The 19,738-nt window shown below is 41.8% G+C and overlaps 1 protein-coding gene across 4 annotated transcripts; it reads left to right on the top strand.

Annotated features, from left to right (window-relative positions):
• Positions 1-1,682: 1,682 nt before the first annotated feature.
• Positions 1,683-18,783, top strand: ncoa4 (nuclear receptor coactivator 4). 4 transcript variants are annotated; one of them, XM_014154093.3, is made up of 10 exons: positions 1,683-1,780; positions 12,997-13,123; positions 14,126-14,266; positions 14,431-14,519; positions 14,773-14,881; positions 15,450-15,551; positions 15,683-15,805; positions 15,988-17,193; positions 17,354-17,446; positions 17,531-18,783. In XM_014154093.3, exons 2-10 carry the CDS (start codon positions 12,998-13,000, stop codon positions 17,534-17,536), a joined length of 1,995 nt encoding a protein of 664 aa, XP_014009568.3. In that variant the 5' UTR covers positions 1,683-1,780; position 12,997; the 3' UTR covers positions 17,537-18,783. The 4 variants fall into 4 exon arrangements, with proteins under 4 accessions (XP_014009568.3, XP_014009566.3, XP_014009569.3 ...); XM_014154091.3 differs by lacking the exon at positions 1,683-1,780 and adding an exon at positions 1,869-2,017; XM_014154094.3 differs by lacking the exon at positions 1,683-1,780 and adding an exon at positions 1,871-1,926.
• Positions 18,784-19,738: the final 955 nt, after the last annotated feature.

Here is a 19,738-nt window from a genome sequence, read left to right as displayed (position 1 = left end):
CAGTGAAATGCTTACTTACAAGCCCCTAACCAACAATGCAGTTTAAAAATATACGGATAAGAATAAGAAATAAAAGTAACAAGTAATTAAAGAGCAGCAGTAAAATAACAATAGCTCGGCTATATACAGGGGGGCACCGGTACCGGAGTCAATGTGCGGGGGCACCGGTTAGTTGAGGTAATATGTACACTACCGTTCAAAAGTTAAGGGTCACTTAAAAATGTCCTTATTTTTTTAAGAAAAGCGAGATCTTAATTGCAAAAGGGTTTTCTAATGATCAATTAGCCTTTTAAAATTATAAACTTGGATTAGCTAACACAACGTGCCAATGGAACACAGGAGTGATGGTTGCTGATAATGGGCCTCTGTATGCCTATGTAGATATTCCATAAACAAAATCAGCTGTTTCCAGCTACAATAGTCATTTACAACATTAACAATGTCTACACTGTATTTCTGATGAATTTGATGTTATTCTAATGGACAAAAAATGTTGTTGTTTTTTCAAGAACAAGGAAATTTCTAAGTGACCCCAAACTTTTGAACGTAGTGTACATGTGGAGTTATTAAAGTGACTGCATAGATGATAACAACAGAGTGTAGCAGTGGTGTAAAAGAGGGGGGTAAATGTAAATAGTCTGGGTAGCCATTTGATTAGGTGTTCAGGAGTGTTATGGCTTGGAGGTAGAAGCTGTTTAGAATCCTCTTGGACCTAGACTTGGCGCTCTTAGCGCTTGCCGTGCAGTAGCAGAGAGAACAGTCTATGACTAGGGTGGCTGGAGTCTTAACATTTTTTGGACCTTCCTCTGACACCGCCTGGTATAAAGGTCCTGGATGGCAGGAAGCTTGGCCCAGTGATGTACTGTGCCGTTCACACTACCCTCTGTAGTGCCTTGCGGTCGGAGGCCGAGCTGTTGCCATACCAGGCAGTGATGCAACCAGTCAGGATGCTCTCGATGGTGCAGCGGTAGAACCTTTTGAGGATCTAAGGAACCATGCCAAATCTTTTCAGTCTCCTGAGGGGGATAGGTTTTGTTGTGCCCTCTTCACGACTGTCTTGGTGTGCTTGGACCATGTTAGTTTGTTGGTGTTGTGTACACCAAGGATCTTGAAGCTCATTACCTGCTCCACTGCAGCCCTGTCGATGAGAATGGTGGCCTGCTCGGTCCTCTTTTTCCTGTAGTCCACAATCATCTCCTTTGTCTATGACTATTTTAAAACAATTCCATATGTTAGCTTAGTAGAACCAGGCATATATTCTAGGGGGTTAAATCCACACCTGTTGTATTCAGCACATGTGACAAATAAAATTGTATTTTCTCATATCCTTTCTATGATCCCACCCTCATCCTAATAATAATCTCCACAAATGCATTTCGGTGAAGTAGCTGACAATTGGCCAAAACTATAACTATCAATGTCATACATACCTGTACATACAATAGTCCAGCAAATATTATGATAACTAACCCCTTTCATCTGTTTTTATTATATAGTAGTAGCTCAGTGCTTTCATTCGTGTCAGCCTGCCCTACCTACTGATCTAATTAATGTAGAGACATAAAAAATATGACCTCTAGATAGCAGCAAAGCATAAACACTTATTTGTAGTGGTACAACTATCGCGAGAGATTTCCGTGCGAGACAATCTGTCATTTTGCCCCACACATTATGTTTCCACTAGATATTACAGCCACAAAGTCCAAATTTAAAATCAAGAAAACACTTTTTTTTGGTGTGTTTTGTCTACATTTAAGTTTAGGTCAGCAGTGTTGTTAAGGTAAGGGTTAATGTTAGGTTTAAAATCAGATTTTAAGAAGATACATTGTAGAAATAGCTGGGTGTATGACTTTGTTGCTGTTCTAACTAGTTACGACCCTGACACGGGACGTTTTACCGGGGAGAAGAAAGAGCAGTTGACTCTAGGTTGTTTTTAAATTATATTTTAAAACAGCTAGCTAACTTAGCTATATACGTCGATGTATTCAAAGTCAAGAGTGCAATACAAGGGGGAAAGGTAGGTGCGGTCGGTGGCATTTAGCTAAAAGGTTTTGAAAATATTCAGTTGGCTAACGTTAGCTCCGCTCGCTAACCACGTCAGCGCGCGAAAGTTATGTTCATGCCTAGATGGGATCCAGCTTTTATCAAATTAACGTCAGAAGTAGATTTGACCCTTCTCCTAGCTTTAAGCTAATTCTCCTAAACTGCTACAAAAAGTCAAATCTGACGTTAATTTGACAAAAGCCATGACCAGGGGGAATTTCATGAGTCGATTGGTTGAGTTTCCTTGAGGCTGAGCCCTTTCCAAAACATGGCGGACAATTTATCTCCATCGGATCTGAATCCAGTAGTAACCACCATCTTCAATTACAGTTAACATGAATTATAATACGAATCTGACATTAATATATTGTCGCAGAGGAGAGCGTGCTAGCTAACTACAGTGTTTGCTTCATATCATCCGCTTTTCTTATAAAACAGCTCAGCTAGCAAGCTTGCAAAATGCTAATTCGCGACATTAGCTAGACACGGGAGCTCATCCAAATTTATTGGCCACATACACATGGTTATGTGGACATAGCATAGTATCCAGGAGCCAATGGGCCACCTTGGGCAGCAACAACTGGCTACTAGTCTGTTTTTAGACAAATGTGTTCAACTCAGCTAGTGTATCCAGTGACCATATCTAGGAGGATAACTAATTACTGAAATGTAGCTAGTTAGATCACTGGCCAGGCACTGGACGCATGACCTATTCTTTGAAACATTTGGGTTAACTTGCTCATTATTATTATTTTCAACTAGGCAAGTCAGTTAAGAACGAATTCTTATTTACAATGATGGCCTAACCCGGACAACGCTGGGCCAATTGTGGGCCGCACTATGGTACTCCCATTCACGGTTGGTTGTGATACAGCCTGGAATTTAACCAGGGTCTGTAGTGACGCCGCTAGCACTGAGATGCAGTGCCTTAAACCGCTGCGCCAAGCAACACATACTAGACCGTTTGTGTTAAGGTAAAAATAACAATTGGTGGGCTTGTTGTTTGGCTGGTGCTAACTGCTCATGCCGGTAGTGCGAGCTAGCTAAACAGATGGCTCTGTAGCGCATGTGTGAGACGTCACGCACTCAAGAAGGCTCAACCAATCACCCGACGGGTTCTATGTCGAGACTCATGAATTGCCTCAAAGTATTCATACTTCATTGAGCAAACTCAAGAAATATGAACCAGTCAGGAGACTGCATTTGATTAATTATACTAGCTAGCTAGCTAACACATGCGGGTAATAACCGAAAGTGTTAGCCAAAAAACTTTATCGGGGTATCGTTTGAGGCCTGGTGTCAAACAAAAAGGGTATGTGACACATGGGCACATCGCTATCTAGCTATACAGTAGATCAACTTGATTTTTATACAGTGCCTTCACTAAGTATTCATATCCTTTTACTTTTTCCCACATTTTGTTGTTACAGCCTGAATTTAAAGTAGATTTCAATTGGTATTTGTTTGACTGTCCTATGGACAATAACCCATTATGTCTAAGTGTAATTCTGTTTTTTGAAATTTTTACAAATTCATTCAAAATCAAAAGCTTAAATGGCTTGAGTAAAGTGTTCAACATGTTTCCACACATATATTTACACCCTCTACTGGTCAGAGTCAACTTTGGGGCGGCAGCGTAGCCTAGTGGTTAGAGCGTTGGACTAGTAACCAAAAAGTTGCAAGATCAACTTCCCAAGCTGACAAGGTACAAATCTGTCATTCTGCCCCTGAACAAGGCAGTTAACCCACTGTTCCTAGACTGTCATTGTAAATAAGAATTTGTTCTTAACTGACTTGCCTAGTTAAATAAAGGTACCGGTAAAATAAAACTCCTTACACATCTATACAGCCATGTTCCTCTCATTGGTGTAGGCATGGCCCTGGCTCCTATGTGTGTATGTCATAGGACTGTTCCTCCTCACAATATCTGACCTGACCTCGACCCACATTCCTCACTCCTCCCTAACTCACAGCTGTCATACCTTATCAGTGACTGAAACCAGACGTTGCCCTTCTCCACTCCATAGGGTACATGAGATTTAACCATAACATGTTCTGACAGAATGTAAACTTTCAGTAAATTTGCATACAGCCAGTTCTAATATGTTAACATGAATAAGGATATTTCAAGTTAGAACCCAACAGACCGCAACAGAGAAGTGAAAGTGAGGGGGTGAAATTATGAAGCCAAATGCAGCTTTACTATATCCAATCAGAGCAGCAGGATCAATGTACTCTTCTCTTTACAAACAAACTAGCCAGTTGAGTTATTTAAACCAATTAGCACCTCACTTGACTGACTGACATGAGAAAGATGTGTGCTTACTTTTTTCTGATCACTAATAATAATAAAAAAAATACCCTGTTCGTAATCGTATCCAGAAAATGTCCCATATCCGTTACGATACTCGTTTTGTCCGACTACTCGGCACACATCTAGTAGTTACTCCACAATACTAACCTAATTGACACAGTGCAAAGAAGGAAGTCTGTACAGAATAAAAATATTCCAAAACTAGGGTTCGTTAAGGCTGGTTCATTGAGAGAACTTTTATTTTACAATGCTCCTGTGAAATGAAGCGCACTTATTTCCGAAGCTCAAATTCTCACTATTTTTATAGTTCTACTGGATGATGTTAATAAATGTCTTTGGGTTGTGACTCATGTGTGCTATACGTGGCTTATTGATAACAACTCTGTTTCTTACTATAGGCAGTTGGCTGCCTAGTGATTGCAACATTGTAACTCCGATGTGAAAAGTTGGCAACGATGTTTCCAAGAGCTTATTCAGTAGCATAACTAAAATACATTAATTACGCATGATACACATCATTACTCAAGTCAATCAATCGATTCCAAATCTTTATACTATACATGACACGGTGGCATATGTTAATCTTGCCTAGGGTGGAAGCAGAGTTGATAGCCAGGCCTGACGAACACAATAATTTGCCTCTAATTTACTTGTGTTTTCTGCGGACCTTGGCCTGCTCAGTGAGCTGCTGCTGTTGGGAAGTCAAACCTGTCCAAATTCTTGGAGCAGCTTGCGATGCTCATTAGCCTCGTTACTATGTCCTCAAGAAGCCGCGATCTTGAGGCCGTCTTCACTCTGTTTTGGAGAAAGAATCACCTCTCGGCAGGCATAGTGGAAACGGGGATAATCTTCACCAATTTTTCCCAGTCCCTTTTGAGGGCCCTTATGGGTGAGGACCTCGTGTCTTTTGCATGAGTAAAAATAAAAACAAACACACTCGACACAGAGTTACAAGCAGCTTGAGGATTTATTAGCCTATGAAGTATATTTGCCTTTGATGTAGGAGCGCATCGACTGGTATTACCATCACATTTTTTCCCCGCCTGGCAACAATTTCATTTATCGGCTTTCCTCTTTTTTTAATCGACCAAAAGTCGACTTTTACCGGCTAACGAAAACCCTGTCCAAAACATCCATCCTGTTTGCAGCAAGGCACTAAAGTAATACAGGCAAAATCCTATTGGAAAACCTGGCTCAGTCTGCTTTCCACCAGACACTGGGAGAGGAATGCACATTTCAGGAGGACAATAACCTAAAACTCAAAGCCAAATCTACACTGGAGTTGCTTACCAAGAAGACAGTGAAGGTTCCTGAGTGGCCGAGTTACAGTTTTGACTTAAATCTCCTTGTAAATCTATGGCAAGACTTAAATGGTTTTCTAGCAATGATAAACAACTATTTTGACATGGCTTGAAGCATTTTGAAAAGAATAATGGGCAAATATTCTCCAATACAGGTGTGAAAAGCACTTAGACTTTCCCAGAAAGACTCAGACAATGTATTGACTCAGGGGTGTGCATACTTATGTAAATGAAATGTTTATGCATTTCATTTTCAATAAATGTTTTCACTTTGTCATTATATGGGGTATTGTGTGTGTGTGTAGGTGGGTGAGGGGAAAAAATCAATTTAATAAATGTTCAATTCCGGCTGCAACACAACAAAATGTGGAAGCAGTGAAGGGGTTCAAAATTCTCTGAAGGCATTGCATTTGTAGCTAGGTAGTTAGCTAGAAATGAGGCAAATCATTAGCTAGCTACCTTGGCTTGTGAAGCTCCGATGCTGTGTGTGTGGCCTGATCATGCGTGTAATTGATGGCACATCTTGTAGATTGGAAGACCCTAGCCGTTGATCATGACTATAAGTTCCATTATAGCTCCTGAGTGGCGCAGCGGTCTAAGGCACTGCATCTCAGTGCTAGAGGCGTTACTACAGACCCTGGTTCGATTCCAGGCTGTATCACAACCGGCCGTGATTGGGAGTCCCGTAGGGTAGAGCACAATTGGCCCAGCGTTGTCCGGGTTAGAGTTTGACCGAGGTAGGCCGTCATTGTAAATAAGAATTTGTTCTTAACTGACTTGCTTAGGTAAATAAAATAAAAAAGACACATTCAGTAAGTCATTGGAGGAAGATGTCTCCTGTATGGGGGGAGTTTTGTTAAAGAGTAACTTTCCTGAAATGTATTTTTTTTTAAATTGGAAAACAGATTTAGGCTTTAGTTATAGTGAGACACATCAACTCTGGTCTTCATTACAGTTCGTTGCAAAGTGATTATATTTTAGTAGTAAATCTAGCTCTCTTTGCCCCTAGCAGTTAAACTCTGCCATTGAAATCGTGATGTAGAGGCACCTTGAGAAGGTGTTCGGTATGAAATACACTCCTTTCTAGATGTGCTGGTTGGTACCACCTCAAGGCTTACTATAAAAGCAGGTAACAGCGTGCCTTATTTGGCAATGGCCTTGGTAAGTGGAGTGTGCCAATATAATTTTCATGATGTATCCTTGACTAGACTACTGACGTTGCACAATAGGCACATTTACGCATATGACCAAATTCAACATTTTTGTTTCCTGCTTCATACACATTTGTGCTTTGACAAAGTAAAAAAAAAGATGTAGGCTATGAGGATTATATATTTAGAGCTAGATTATAATGGTGGTCATGTCAACTTGTATTTTTTCCCAAACTGCTATGACTGATTGGTGGTGCAGTCTGCTAAAACAGTTGGCTTACAGAATTTGGGTGAGGATATTGGAAATTTAATCAAAGCCTACTGGATGATAACTGGATGCTTGCGTCCCACCCTAGTCAACAGCCAGTGGAATTGCGTGGCGCGAAATACAAATACCTCATAAATGCTATAACTTCAATTTCTCAAACATATGACTATTTTACACCATTTAAAGACAAGACTCTCGTTAATCTAACCACACTGTCCGATTTCAAAAAGGCTTTACAGCGAAAGCAAAACATTAGATTATGTCAGGAGAGTACCCTGCCAAAAATAATCACACAGCCATTTTCAAAGCATGCATATATGTCACAAAAACCAAAACCACAGCTAAATGCAGCACTAACCTTTGATGATCTTCATCAGATGACACTCCTAGGACATTATGTTATACAATACATGCATGTTTTGTTCAATCAAGTTCATATTTATATAAAAAAAACAGCTTTTTACATTAGCATGTGATGTTCAGAACTAGCATACCCACCGCAAACTTCCGGTGAATTTACTTAATTACTCACGATTAATGTTCACAAAATACATAATTATTTTAAGAATTATAGATACAGATCTCCTTTATGCAATCGCGGTGTCACCGAAGGGTGACGCGCGGGCACATTTCGTGACAACAAAATTCAAAATATTCCATTACCGTACTTCGAATAGCGTTAATATTCCAACCGGGCGACGTTATATTCATTCATATACTGAAAGAAAAACATGGAGTCCTCGTGGGCGCGCACATCAGTGTCACTGTTCTCAGCCTGACCACTCACAAAAACTCCTGCTTTTTTTCGCCCAGAGACTGCAGAGATGTCGTTCCACTTTCTGGCACCTTCTGAGAGCCAATGGAAGCCTTAGAAAATGTCACGTTACAGCAGAGATGCTGTATTTTTGATAGAGATGCCCTAGAAGGATAACAAATTGTCAGACAGGGCACTTCCTGTATGGAATCTTCTCAGGTTTTGGCCTGCCATATGAGTTCTGTTATACTCACAGACACCATTCAAACAGTTTTAGAAACTTTAGAGTGTTTTCTATCCAAATCTACTAATTATATGCATATTCTCGTTTCTGGGCAAGAGTAGTAACCAGTTTAAATCGGGTACGTTTTTTATCCGGCCGTGCAAATACTGCCCCCTAGCACCAACAGGTTTTAAGGACCAAAAAATTGACAGCTGTGCCATATTAATTTCAAAATAGTTGGGAAGAGATTTTCGATGTACCTATTCCATGGCACATGGTTTATGAATTGACATGCAAAACAACGCTGGATTCAAAACTTTGAATTTTTCAATTTAAATGATTGTACAAAATTCTTGCAACCAATAGAATGGGGGATACAATGTATATATGGGATAAAATCTTCCCAGCTCTGCAGATTTTGCTGTGAGGAGGCATTTATTTTGGTACTGTCCAAAAATAGCTCGTTTTTGGTCACAGGTCCTGGAATTTTTATTTTATACCTTTATTTAACTAGGCAAGTCATTTAAGAGCAAATTCTTATTTTCAATAACGGCCTAGGAACAGTGTGTTCCTTTGTTCAGAGGCAGAGGGACAGCTTTTTTTTTCACCTTGTCAGCTCGGGGATTCGATCTTGCAACCACTAGGCTACCTTCCACAAGAATTGCAACATTTACCTAGAACTAACGCTGCAGATAGCAATACTGGGTGATTTTAAAAGTCATAGTCAGTCAATCAATAATATAATAAGGTTTATCTTTCATTTACAATCTGTTGAAGCTATGATAATAGAAAGGTTCAGTCATTTTGTGAAGCATCGCAGCACAGTTGGCAAATAGAAATCCAAAATGGATGGTGTTAAGCGATAGATGGGAGGGGTTGAATGGAGCTGAAGGGTGGGACTAATAACAACAAGATAACCAATGTAAAACATACGGTCTGTAAAATGTATATAGGTTCAGAAATGTTGTGAAATAGCACAGGTACAAATAGAAATCAAACTGGATGGACATCAGAAATAGAGGAAGGACTAAAAACAAACGAAATATAACTATTGTAAATTAGATTGTCTGTAAAATGTGTATAATATGTATAAACTGAAGGTAGAAGCCTAGGTGTTATTGTTTATTCGTTTACTCCAATTGGGGGAGGGGTGGTAGGGTTTGCGGGGAATAATATGTGTGTGTGTGTGTGTGTGTGTGTGTATGTATGTATGTATATATATATATATATATATATATATATATATATATATATATATATACCCCAAAAATATATGGGGGATTGGAAATGATGCAAACAATTACAATGGGAAGCAACAATCTTTCCGCAATATTAAAAAACAGTTGGCTCATAGTTCGATTATTGTGAGATCTAATCCGACATGGGGAAGATGTTTTTTTATCCTTTATTTACAATATTCATCCCGTGCCCACACACTTCTAATTCTTAAAAGTGAAAGCATACTTATGAGGGGTGGCCCAGGTTGTAGTTTTACATGTTTATACACTACCCAAGACCAATCTGTGATATCATTTGACATTGGGGAAAAAGTTACTTTGTAAATACTGCAATGCGTGTTGGATTGAATTGAGCTCCTAATCTTTCAAGGTGGTGATTGCACTTTTCTTCCCAACACAATACCTAAATAAATGTGAGTCCGCATTTAAAACAAAATCGGGCACACCATGAGGGATTCGAAGGCCGCCAGAAACGTGTTGTCACTGAAAAAATACTGTCAACTGCAACTGTGATAAATCCGGTTAAAACAGTGTACAGTAAGTGTATATTTTGCATTTGTGAAATTATTTGGATGTGATATGAAAGTATAGGGCTTTATGTTTCTAGAACCGTATTGCAATTGAGAATCGATTCACGTTTAGATGAAGTATGTGGCTGTTTTGGCTGCCAGAGCCAGTCTACCTCTTGGACTTTAAGGAGTAACAGTAGGTTCCTTAAAATAGTACATGTTGGGCTAGGAAGACCCCACCCCACAGTAGCAGATTGTCAACATATGATTGTGAAAGTTGTCTATCTATGGACACACACAGTGATGGGCAACTTCCTGATTACCAAAACATATTAACTAGTTAACATTACACGATACAATGTATCGCTATAGTTAACACTGAACCCACTTTCTGGGGATGGCAGCCTGTAACTTGGACGGACCCTCACTGGTAACTTTGCAAGTGTGTTGCCTACATGGAAATTGTTATTGTTTGTTATTACAATGTCAAGAAATGTCGAATTCACTTGATTGCTTTGGGATTTACAATAGACGAGTTCTTCACATTGTCTTAATAAAGACAGTAAGTAATTTTATTACAGCCAGCCAATGAGCCAAATCATTATTTGTGTGGTTAACGCGCCCGTGCCTGCTCTGCATTTCTTTGGTGTGACTGACAAAAGGAAAAATGCTGACAAGTATTCGCTTTGCGGTCTTAGAACCGCCTTTGAAGGGCCCTTGTTTTCCTATTCGTGGTGTACGTGCGGAATGCGAGACTTATGCCGCGTTCAAAACATCTGGGAACTCGGAAAAATACGTGGCCCATATCTCGACGTTAGCGATCTTCAGCTGATGTAAGAAGGGCTATATAAATCCATTTGATTTGAATCAGGTCGGAAAGTCGGAGCTCTAGAAAGAGGCCCGAGTTGGATGACCGTTCAAATCTACTTTCCCAGTGTGATCTAGTTCTAATTTGTTTGAACGTCTGGAAGTCGGAAGTCAGAGATTTCCGAGTTCCCATTTTATTTGAACGCGGCATGATGGTGGTCGATTGAACGTAGGCTCTGAAGGAAACTCAGCCAATGACGAAGCGATCAGCCGTGGTTCGTTGCACGATAAATCATGAAAGCGAACAATTACACTGCTATCCTTTGTTTATGAGAGAAGGGAGCAACATCGGCGGATTAAAACGGACAGATATCGCTGGACATTCCATAACATGAGGTAGCTATGACCTTGGAGTTTGGTTGGCTTTGTACGGCTGATTTTCAAGAATACGTAATTTTTTTGCCGGCTCTTGCATAGCCAGCCTTGACGATTCAAGCCATGTAGAGACGAACTCCTCCATTTTACCTGAGCTAATGTTACATGACATTTTAAACCCTAACACGTGTATTGACCAACCGGTTAATTGTCGAAGACGGTGCTATTTTTAACATGAGAAATACCTTTAAATGTGTGTCGTCGTCTCCTAATGACTAAAGAAAGAGTAAAAGCAAGCTGCCCGGTCCTGGAGACCGTTACTTTTACTCTTAACAAACGATTAAACAAGTCTCTAAAGCTGACATTTGTATCAGTTACTTTGTTGCAAGGTACTGTTTTTATATATGGTTGAAAGTGTACTAACATATGTGAATTCTAACTCTTACGTTTTACTGTGATGTTTAACAGTGCATTTCAGTAACTTTGCAGCTTGATCCTTAAAGTTGAATAAATCCTATGTCAGCTGCTTGAACAAGCACTCACATGGATGGATGTATAGAAAGGGAAGTGTTTTAAGTGGGAGTGAGATTTTATCCCTAAATTTTAAGCTGCATTGAAATACTTGCTTAGGCCTATAGTTTAACACTGGGGTCTCAGTTTAACATTTATTTATTGAACCTTTATTCAAATACAACCAAGAGTAACCCCACTTGTTGATTTTGAGGTGATCTGTGAAATCAATGATGGGCATCCGGTCTGATTCTGGACCTGTATTTTGCAACACATCTAATCACATTGTTTGTTTACCGTTTATTTCCCCCCCAGGACCAAATCATCAACTCATCATGATATCCAACTTGTCAAGCTTTGATTATTTGAATTAGCTGTGAAGTCCTAGGGCAAAAATCAAAATGTGCACCCAGCGGGGGAGGTGTTCCAGGACTGAGTTTGGGAAAACCTGACCTAGAGGGCATGCTGAACATTCACTATAAGTTGTCCATTGTTGTCTGTCAAAAGCCCAGCAAAATGGGTATGGCAGGTAGTGATTGAGTAGCAATTTTAGGATGGGGTTTTGTTGTGGGCTCCATTATGCCTGTGAGGGATGTCATGTGAGAGACCTGAAAGCTGGTGTAAAGATCGAGTTAACAACAAGCCATGAGACCAATTCAGAACTAATAGGCCTAAATATTCCTTTTAACTTAATTCCCTTGCTAAAATTGACCTCAGTCATTGCTCCCGAGTGGCACAGCGGTCTAAGGCACTGCATCTCAGGGTTAGAGGCGTCACTACAGACACCCTGGTTCGATTCCAGGCAGTATCACATCCGGCCGTGATTGGGAGTCCCATAGGGCGGCGCACAATTTGGCCCAGTGTCGTCCGGGTTTGGCTGGTGTAGGCCGTCATTGTAAATAAGAATTTGTTCTTAACTGACTTGCCTAGTTAAATTAAAAAATGCATAAAAAAGTGACTCCACACAGGTAAATGATTACAGTATACAGCACTCAGTATATTTTGAAGCACACTAGGCCCATCTCCCTGTGGAGCGTGGACCCTGATCGGTCACTGTAGTTATACCTGTTGGTGGTCACAATGACAAATGAGTACTGTGATGGGAGTGTGTGCACCATGTTTAATTTCTCACGTCTGATACTTATTTCCCCCCAAATTGTTTCTTCGTGTTAAGGGATGTAAAGCAGAAGTGAAAGGGGAAAGAAAGCAGGAAAGTGAGAGTGGATGTGTTGGTTTCAACATATAAGGGAACAGAAATTGAACCTCAGTGCTGACGGTACAATATTTCCATACTCGTGCATTAAATAGACTAGCATTTGCTTTATTTGTGTATAGGCAATGAACTTGATTGTTCGAGCACCCCCATTCGGCTCAGTTGATCCCTGAAAGCAGACAGTGGCTCACTGAACCAAGGGAGGATTTAGATCTTTAGAAAGAACAGCATTTTTTTTCGTGTTTTCTTTCCAGCATTCTAACCCTGTAACAAAAACTGTGTCTCTGCAGAATGTCTCTTGTGGAGGAGCAAGAGAAGGCCACCCTCAGGCAGTGTGTGCAGGCCCGCTCTCAGTTGGAGGAGGCCATTGGTGGGGTGACGAGGGCTGAGGCCCAGCTCAAGGACAACTCCAGAGAGGTGAGTAAGCCACCAGGGGACCCTCTTACAGCCCCGTGGTCCACCCAGGGTTGACCCCATTCTAGTGGATCAGAAGGAACCCCCACTGGGTCAGTCTGTGCTCCGGTTATGTCAGGAGCACACAGCCGGGCTCATACGAGCATTTCGCTACACCTGCAATAACATCTGCTAAATATGTCTATGTGAGCAATAACATTTGATTTGATTTTGATGCAATGGGCTCTATGCTGTAAACACAGTGGTTTTCAGGGATTTAGGACAAGCAACATGGTTAGTCACCACAGGCTTAAGGAAGGCAGATGGGTATAGGGCGTGTATGTTTTGATGTGCTGGGAAGCCTAGAAAACATGGCAGGGTAGTCATTAGTTCCCCACAAACTGATCCATGGCATTATTGTATGTCATAACTGTGGCAGATATGCAAAGCCCTGTTAGAGCTGTGGTGTTAAAATGGGTCTTTTGAGCTGTGATAAAACGGGTCTTTGTCCTCCTGACGTGACCACATTTTTAATGACTAGTATGTGGCTCGTGATGAGGATGAGCAGAGGGACCGGAGAGGCCAACAATTGAAACATGACCACCGGATAGTTTCCTTGACCCGCCTTTATAAGGCAGTAGCAGGGAGAGGGCAGGTCACTGCAGTCTGCGGAGGATCCACTACTGCAGCAGCAGCTCACGTCTCACTGCATCTTAGAGAATTATCCAGCCCTTTTCTGACTACCCAGCAGAGGAATAGGTAAAAGCAAAGGTGTTTTCCCTTACTCTTTGACGTGGGTATAGTAGTTGACTGTGTAGGAGGCTAGAATCAGACTTCTGATGGGTGTATAGGTCATTGTGCCGTCTTGTTTGTGGGTCTGACCTTGCTTAGCTTCAGCAGCAGAGCGATATCTCCCAGCCATGACTTGGCAGTGTGTTTGTGTGTATGCAGGTCTTTTTTTTGAAATATATATAATTATTTATTTTTTGCAATCTAATTTGTTCATTTCTCTTCTCATTTTTACAGGTGAAGTCCCAGCTTCACACCTCTATCAGCAGACACCTGGAGTTTATGCGCTCCCGTGAGGTGTGGCTGCTGGAGCAGATTGACCTTGTGGAGCAGCTAAAGGGAGAGGCTCTGCAGGCGCAGCTGCATCAGCTTCACTGTGTGAGTAGTACCACCATGTCTGCAGCACAACACAATATCTGCACTGCACAGTGTCTGCTCAGAAACCTCTGAAGATCAAGTTCCATTTAGTCTCTTTTGACCTTGTCATGTTACTGGTGTCATGTCTGATCTTGTCCTTTTCTCTCCCTCTCTTCTGCCCACAGCTCCGAGGCCAGTTTGACATTCTCATTCATCAGCTAGCGAACTCCAACAGCAACAATCTGGCCAACCAGCTCACCAGCTGCATGGAAAAGTAAGAGCCGCCAGAATGGCCTCTGTCTTGAATTGAATGTAATTTGGGAGTCAGCATTCACAACTATTGTTTACAGTTGGTGTTTAAGTCATGGCGCTTGAGCAATCATGTCAGTCTTTCAGTATTTTCTTCCATTATATCTCTATAATTAACTTGGGCATAGTTGTTAGAACCTGAAGTTTGGCATGTGTAAGTAGGTAGATGTAGTTAACTGTGGGAGGGCGGGCTGAAATGTCTACTTCTGTGTGTTCAGGTTATCTTCCCTGAACTTGACTCCTGAGGAAACCCCTGAGATGAGCTTCCAGGCTGATACTCGTTCCCTGCGTCAGGCCATTACCTCCTTTGGAACCATTGCCACCCAGGTACGTGATCCTCTGTGAGCTACAAGCAGAATTACACACACACACACCTTACTAACAAAATTCACTTCAGACCTGATTTAGCCCGATGTTGATTTGAGAAGTTTAAACTTTGGCTGTGTGTTTACCGGTTGAGCCTCTTCTGTCACCCTGCCCGCATCTGCTCTTAATGGAGGTTTGCAACTAACTCCTCTGAACACTGAGGCATAAAACTGTACTCATTGCCAGTCTTTGTGAACGTGTAAATGTTAAAGGTATATTTCATAAGATTTAGACATGTAAATTGATATATCAGTTGTCGTCAAGGAAAGAGTCTTAGAAAAGATTTCCCATGTATACAGTCCCATGTTCTATGAAGGTATACAGTTGCATCTTATCAATATTCTGGGGGGAATCTTGGGAATTGCCGTTTGAGAACAACACGGTGAAGGTATTGGTTATGCTTTCCTCGCTGACTGCCTTGTGGCCCTAGTTCCTCAATCTGTGGTTACGGTTTACATAAAACGCTGACATCTCCCACGTCATTTAACTGTGGATAGAATGTTCATAACTTCCCTTTCTCCCTCCCCAGCACATGGAAGTAGGACCCGTGCTGAATATTGTCCCTGAAAAATGTAATACTAGCGAGCAACCTTGGCTTCAGCAGAGCTGTCCAATCGCAGCTAAGAAACAGGTTTGTACCATGATGTCACAGACCCTTTCCATGTGAAGTTGTGATTCCTTTGGTTCTACATGCATGGAGTCCTCAGTCACAAGGAAATGCACTGTACTGACATGCACGCCTGTTTGTTTTCTTATATGTAGAGGGTGGAGTCTGCACCGCTTTCCGACTGGCTCCTTGGAAACCGTCCAGTGACGACGACCCCAGTTGGATACCAGGCAAGCAAGAACCCACAGGATTGGTTGATCCCCCGCAGGGATATTCAGGTGAGACCAGAAGACGCGAAATACATTTTCTTGTTGCTTATAATTTATCTAGACTCTGCTCCTAGAAAAACAAATATTTAATTACATCTATTTTCACATGAAAAACATTTGGTCCAATTTATACCCAGACTATCACAAAGTCAAAAAGGTCATGTTTTTTTTCTCTTTCCTCTGTCGTCCAGTCATCCTCCCCTAAGGCCCCCTTTGACTTCCACAAGTCCTGGGGCCACCTGATGGACCTGGAGCTGTGGCTGCTGAAGGAGGAGACTCCCATCAGAGAGAGAACCAACAGTATCTGTAGCACCAGCAGCAGCTCAACCTTCTCCATCGAGAAGATTGATGAGTCTGAGTTAGACATGGCTCTGGAGGAGGAAGAGAGGGCAGAGATGGAGAAACTGAGTGACTGGCTCATCACCCCAGCTACTATCGCCAAGGAGACCACCAGCGAGAGCTGCCAGGCCTCTGATGTTGACAGGTGGAAGCAGGTCTTCAAGCCTTTCCAGGAGGGCTTCTACGCTAGCGATTGGCTGCTCAAATCAGACTGCGGCTCTTGCTGTGACAAGTCCGTGGAGATTGAGAACCTGGGTAAACTCTTGTGCCTGAAAACCACCCCCACCTCTGCTGCCACCACACCCCAGACCCCCAACACACCCCAGGTCTTCAAGCCTTTCCAGGAGGGCTTCATCGCTAGCGATTGGCTGATCAAATCAGACTGCGGCTCTTGCTGTGACAAGTCCGTGGAGATTGAGAACCTGGGTAAACTCTTGTGCCTGAAAACCACCCCCACCTCTGCTGCCACCACACCCCAGACCCCAAACACACCCCAGACACCCAGCCCTGTAGACAACTGGCTGCAGCAGGCCATTCCAGGCCAGCAGTCCTGCAAAGCCAACGAGTCCTGCGCCAGCTTCTCCCAGTGTGTGTGTGATGAGAACTGCGGCAAAGAGGCCCTCTCCACCTGGCTCCTCAAGAAGGAGGGTCGGGACAAGAACGGGGTCTCGGTGGACAAAAACAACCCCAGCAAGCAGTCCACCCTCTACCACCAAGAGCAAGAACAGAAGGTTCAGGGAATCCTGGATGCCTGGCTCTACCCTAGAAAGCCTGACAAGACCATAGGCCCCACGTCCCAAGCCTTATCCCTCTCAGCCTGTGTGTCTCAACCAGCCTCCCAGGGGGAGGAGAAGGCCAGCAGGGTAGAACACAGCTCCCAGATCAAAGGCCCCAAGTGGGTGAACCCCTTCAGCATACCACTGAAGCCAGAGTGCTGGGTCTTACCTGAGAAGACCCACAGTAGCACTGCTGTCACACTGAGACAGGAGAGCACAAAGGAGCAACCCAGCACAGAACCAGAAGACAAGTGGCTTCTACGCAAGCGGGCCAATGCTCAGGTAAGGCGACGTATAATGAACTGATTGGAAAAACTCACAGTAGTCTTTGCATTCTTTAGTTTTGAAATCTCTCAACCACTGGTTAACCAGTGAATCTTTTTTAGCCTCAAGCTAAAGCTGGGTCATACTCACAATACTGTGTTCCTTGGTCTGATTTCAGGAGCGACTTTCCCCTCCCACAGTATGTGATCTATTTTCCTGTATGAAAATCGGTGGAGACCAAGAGAAGTGGCTACACCGGGCACCTATACAGGTAAGAATCTCAATAGGCATTCATATTTATCTGAAAACCAATTTGTTAATTATTTGTTCCTGAATTCTTTATTTTCTTTTCCAGATGTAAAAGCTGTAACCAGTAGCTTTTTGAGGAGATTTTTAGGATTCTATTGTGGAGCCACTTTAATGCTGATCGTCGCACACAATGTCTTGATTTACTTTTTCCTCCAATGCTCGTCTGGGTCTCTTTCTCCCCTCCCTCTCTCTCTGAGATGTGCCTCTGGTCTGAAGTAGAGACTGGGGTTTGTGGACGTACTGCCATCTGGATTTTTTTGAATTTGTCTTCTATAATCATAGCGTTTTCAATGTCAAGCTAACAAGATGGGCTCTTGGATCTAAAGCGAACTCGCAATGTGATTTTGAGAATCTTTATTCTTGAGAAAGTACCAGCTCAATACATGAATGTTTGGTTTGAGGGAGGTGAAATTTTATTTTAATCAACCATATTTTAAGAAACCCTTTTTATGGAATGCGGTAAAGAGTTGTCAGGTATACATCACTAGTGATATTCACAGAATTCCATCAGTCTAACTATGCGCTGTGGGTATATCTAGTTTCCCCCCCCATACTCAAATAAGACTATCAGGTCATATAAGCTACACTTTGATTTCTATTTCCTAGTATGTTTTCTTCCGATCTGGTGAAATATTACTTTGTCTTAAACACCAGTATAGCTCTCTCTGAAATGGCTTCAAAATAGTCATCTGAATTACAAGCTTAACCTAAAGGAGTTTTCCATGACCAATACATCTACCTTTATCGTACTACCATAACTCTGGTTTATGTGCCTCAAGTTTGCTTCATTGTATTTAGTGGATACGTTGTGAAAACAGTGGTGGTTTTCCTGTCCTGTATCACCTGTGTGTTGAAATTGTATCACTGCTGTGCAAGAGTTGATTTTTTTTTTTTTCATGTTGCAAATATGCAAGCTGAAAACGTTGTGCCCAGTATAGTAATTCCATTGAAATGACTTTTGATTGGCTGAAGCAAACGACTACTGCGTAATCACAGTAGAACCTATCAAAAATAACACTTTGTGTTGATAACCACCGATATGTCTTTCTGCATATTACCTCTATAGATGTCTCTCCATAGTGGGTAAACCAAAGGTATTTGTACATGGCTCTTGAAGTGCAATGGGGAGTTGGGTAGGAGAGGAGAAACAATGGTGCTTGATGAATGCTTCTAATATTGTTTTTTCCCTGCTGATTTTTAACATATTACCATAAAGTACTATCCATATGATCGCGTGTCTAACTTTCTCTGCTGTTGTACCTGTACCATATTTAACTCTTAATAAAAACAACACCTTGAGTTCTGTTGTTGGACTTCTTTCCTAAATCAAGTGTTTGAACTTCTTTTTATTGCCCAAACCAAGTTGCAAGCATGGGCAGTTGGTCTGGAGAAATGCACAGTGAAGCATTAACCAATATTTGCTGCTGTCACAACGGCGTTGTGTACCCAACTATTGTGGATTAGATAAGCCATGTCAGACCAAGTTTCACCAGTCTTCCCACGATTACCGATGACAGACATTGGCCATAGATCAACCATACTCTGAACTCGATGCACAGGCGTCTTTGTTTCTCCCTGCCTGTGCATGTGACGGCCTCAACCTATGGCCTATATCTACTCAGACACCCCCTCACTGAAATGGGTTGAGTCAAGAAGTGCATAGCCCACATTTCTTGAATACCCTACAACTGCTGCAAGTGTTCTAGACTCTGAAAACTGATTTCAATCTATTTTAAAGGGTTTTCGACCAATATTAGAACCGTGCCAAGACTGTAGAGACAAATGGGTTAACTTTGCCTCATTACCATTTTTTTTTCTGGAACTGCAGAAACTTCATGTAGCAAAACCTGTCACAAGTAAATCAATGTGAGGACCAATCTAATTCAACATGCTATGATACACAGATCAGTGTCAAATATGATTGAACTCAATGACTGCAACCTTTGAAACAGCAATCAAAGCAAAATAACTTCTGAGATTTGTTTACAGTGATGAGCAGAACAGACTTGAGCCTCTTTCCTGTTTTTACATCTTTTGTGCAAGTCAGGTGAAATGACAAGCTGGCTTGATAAGACATTACTGATAAAGGAAATCATACATTTTATAGAAAGCAGGACATTGATATGTTCCCTTAGTTTAATAAAATTAACAGTAACGTTCTCTTGGAATAATAAAGCAAACATTAGCAAATTACCACATGCAAAGTTATGGAATGAGATACTTGTTATGTAGACATCCATAGGAAGCAACTCCA

This window comes from Salmo salar, chromosome 18 (assembly GCF_965601325.2).
Source record: "Salmo salar chromosome 18, fSalSal1, whole genome shotgun sequence".
NCBI lineage: Eukaryota > Metazoa > Chordata > Actinopteri > Salmoniformes > Salmonidae > Salmo > Salmo salar.
This window is presented reverse-complemented; position numbering and strand designations above follow the sequence as displayed.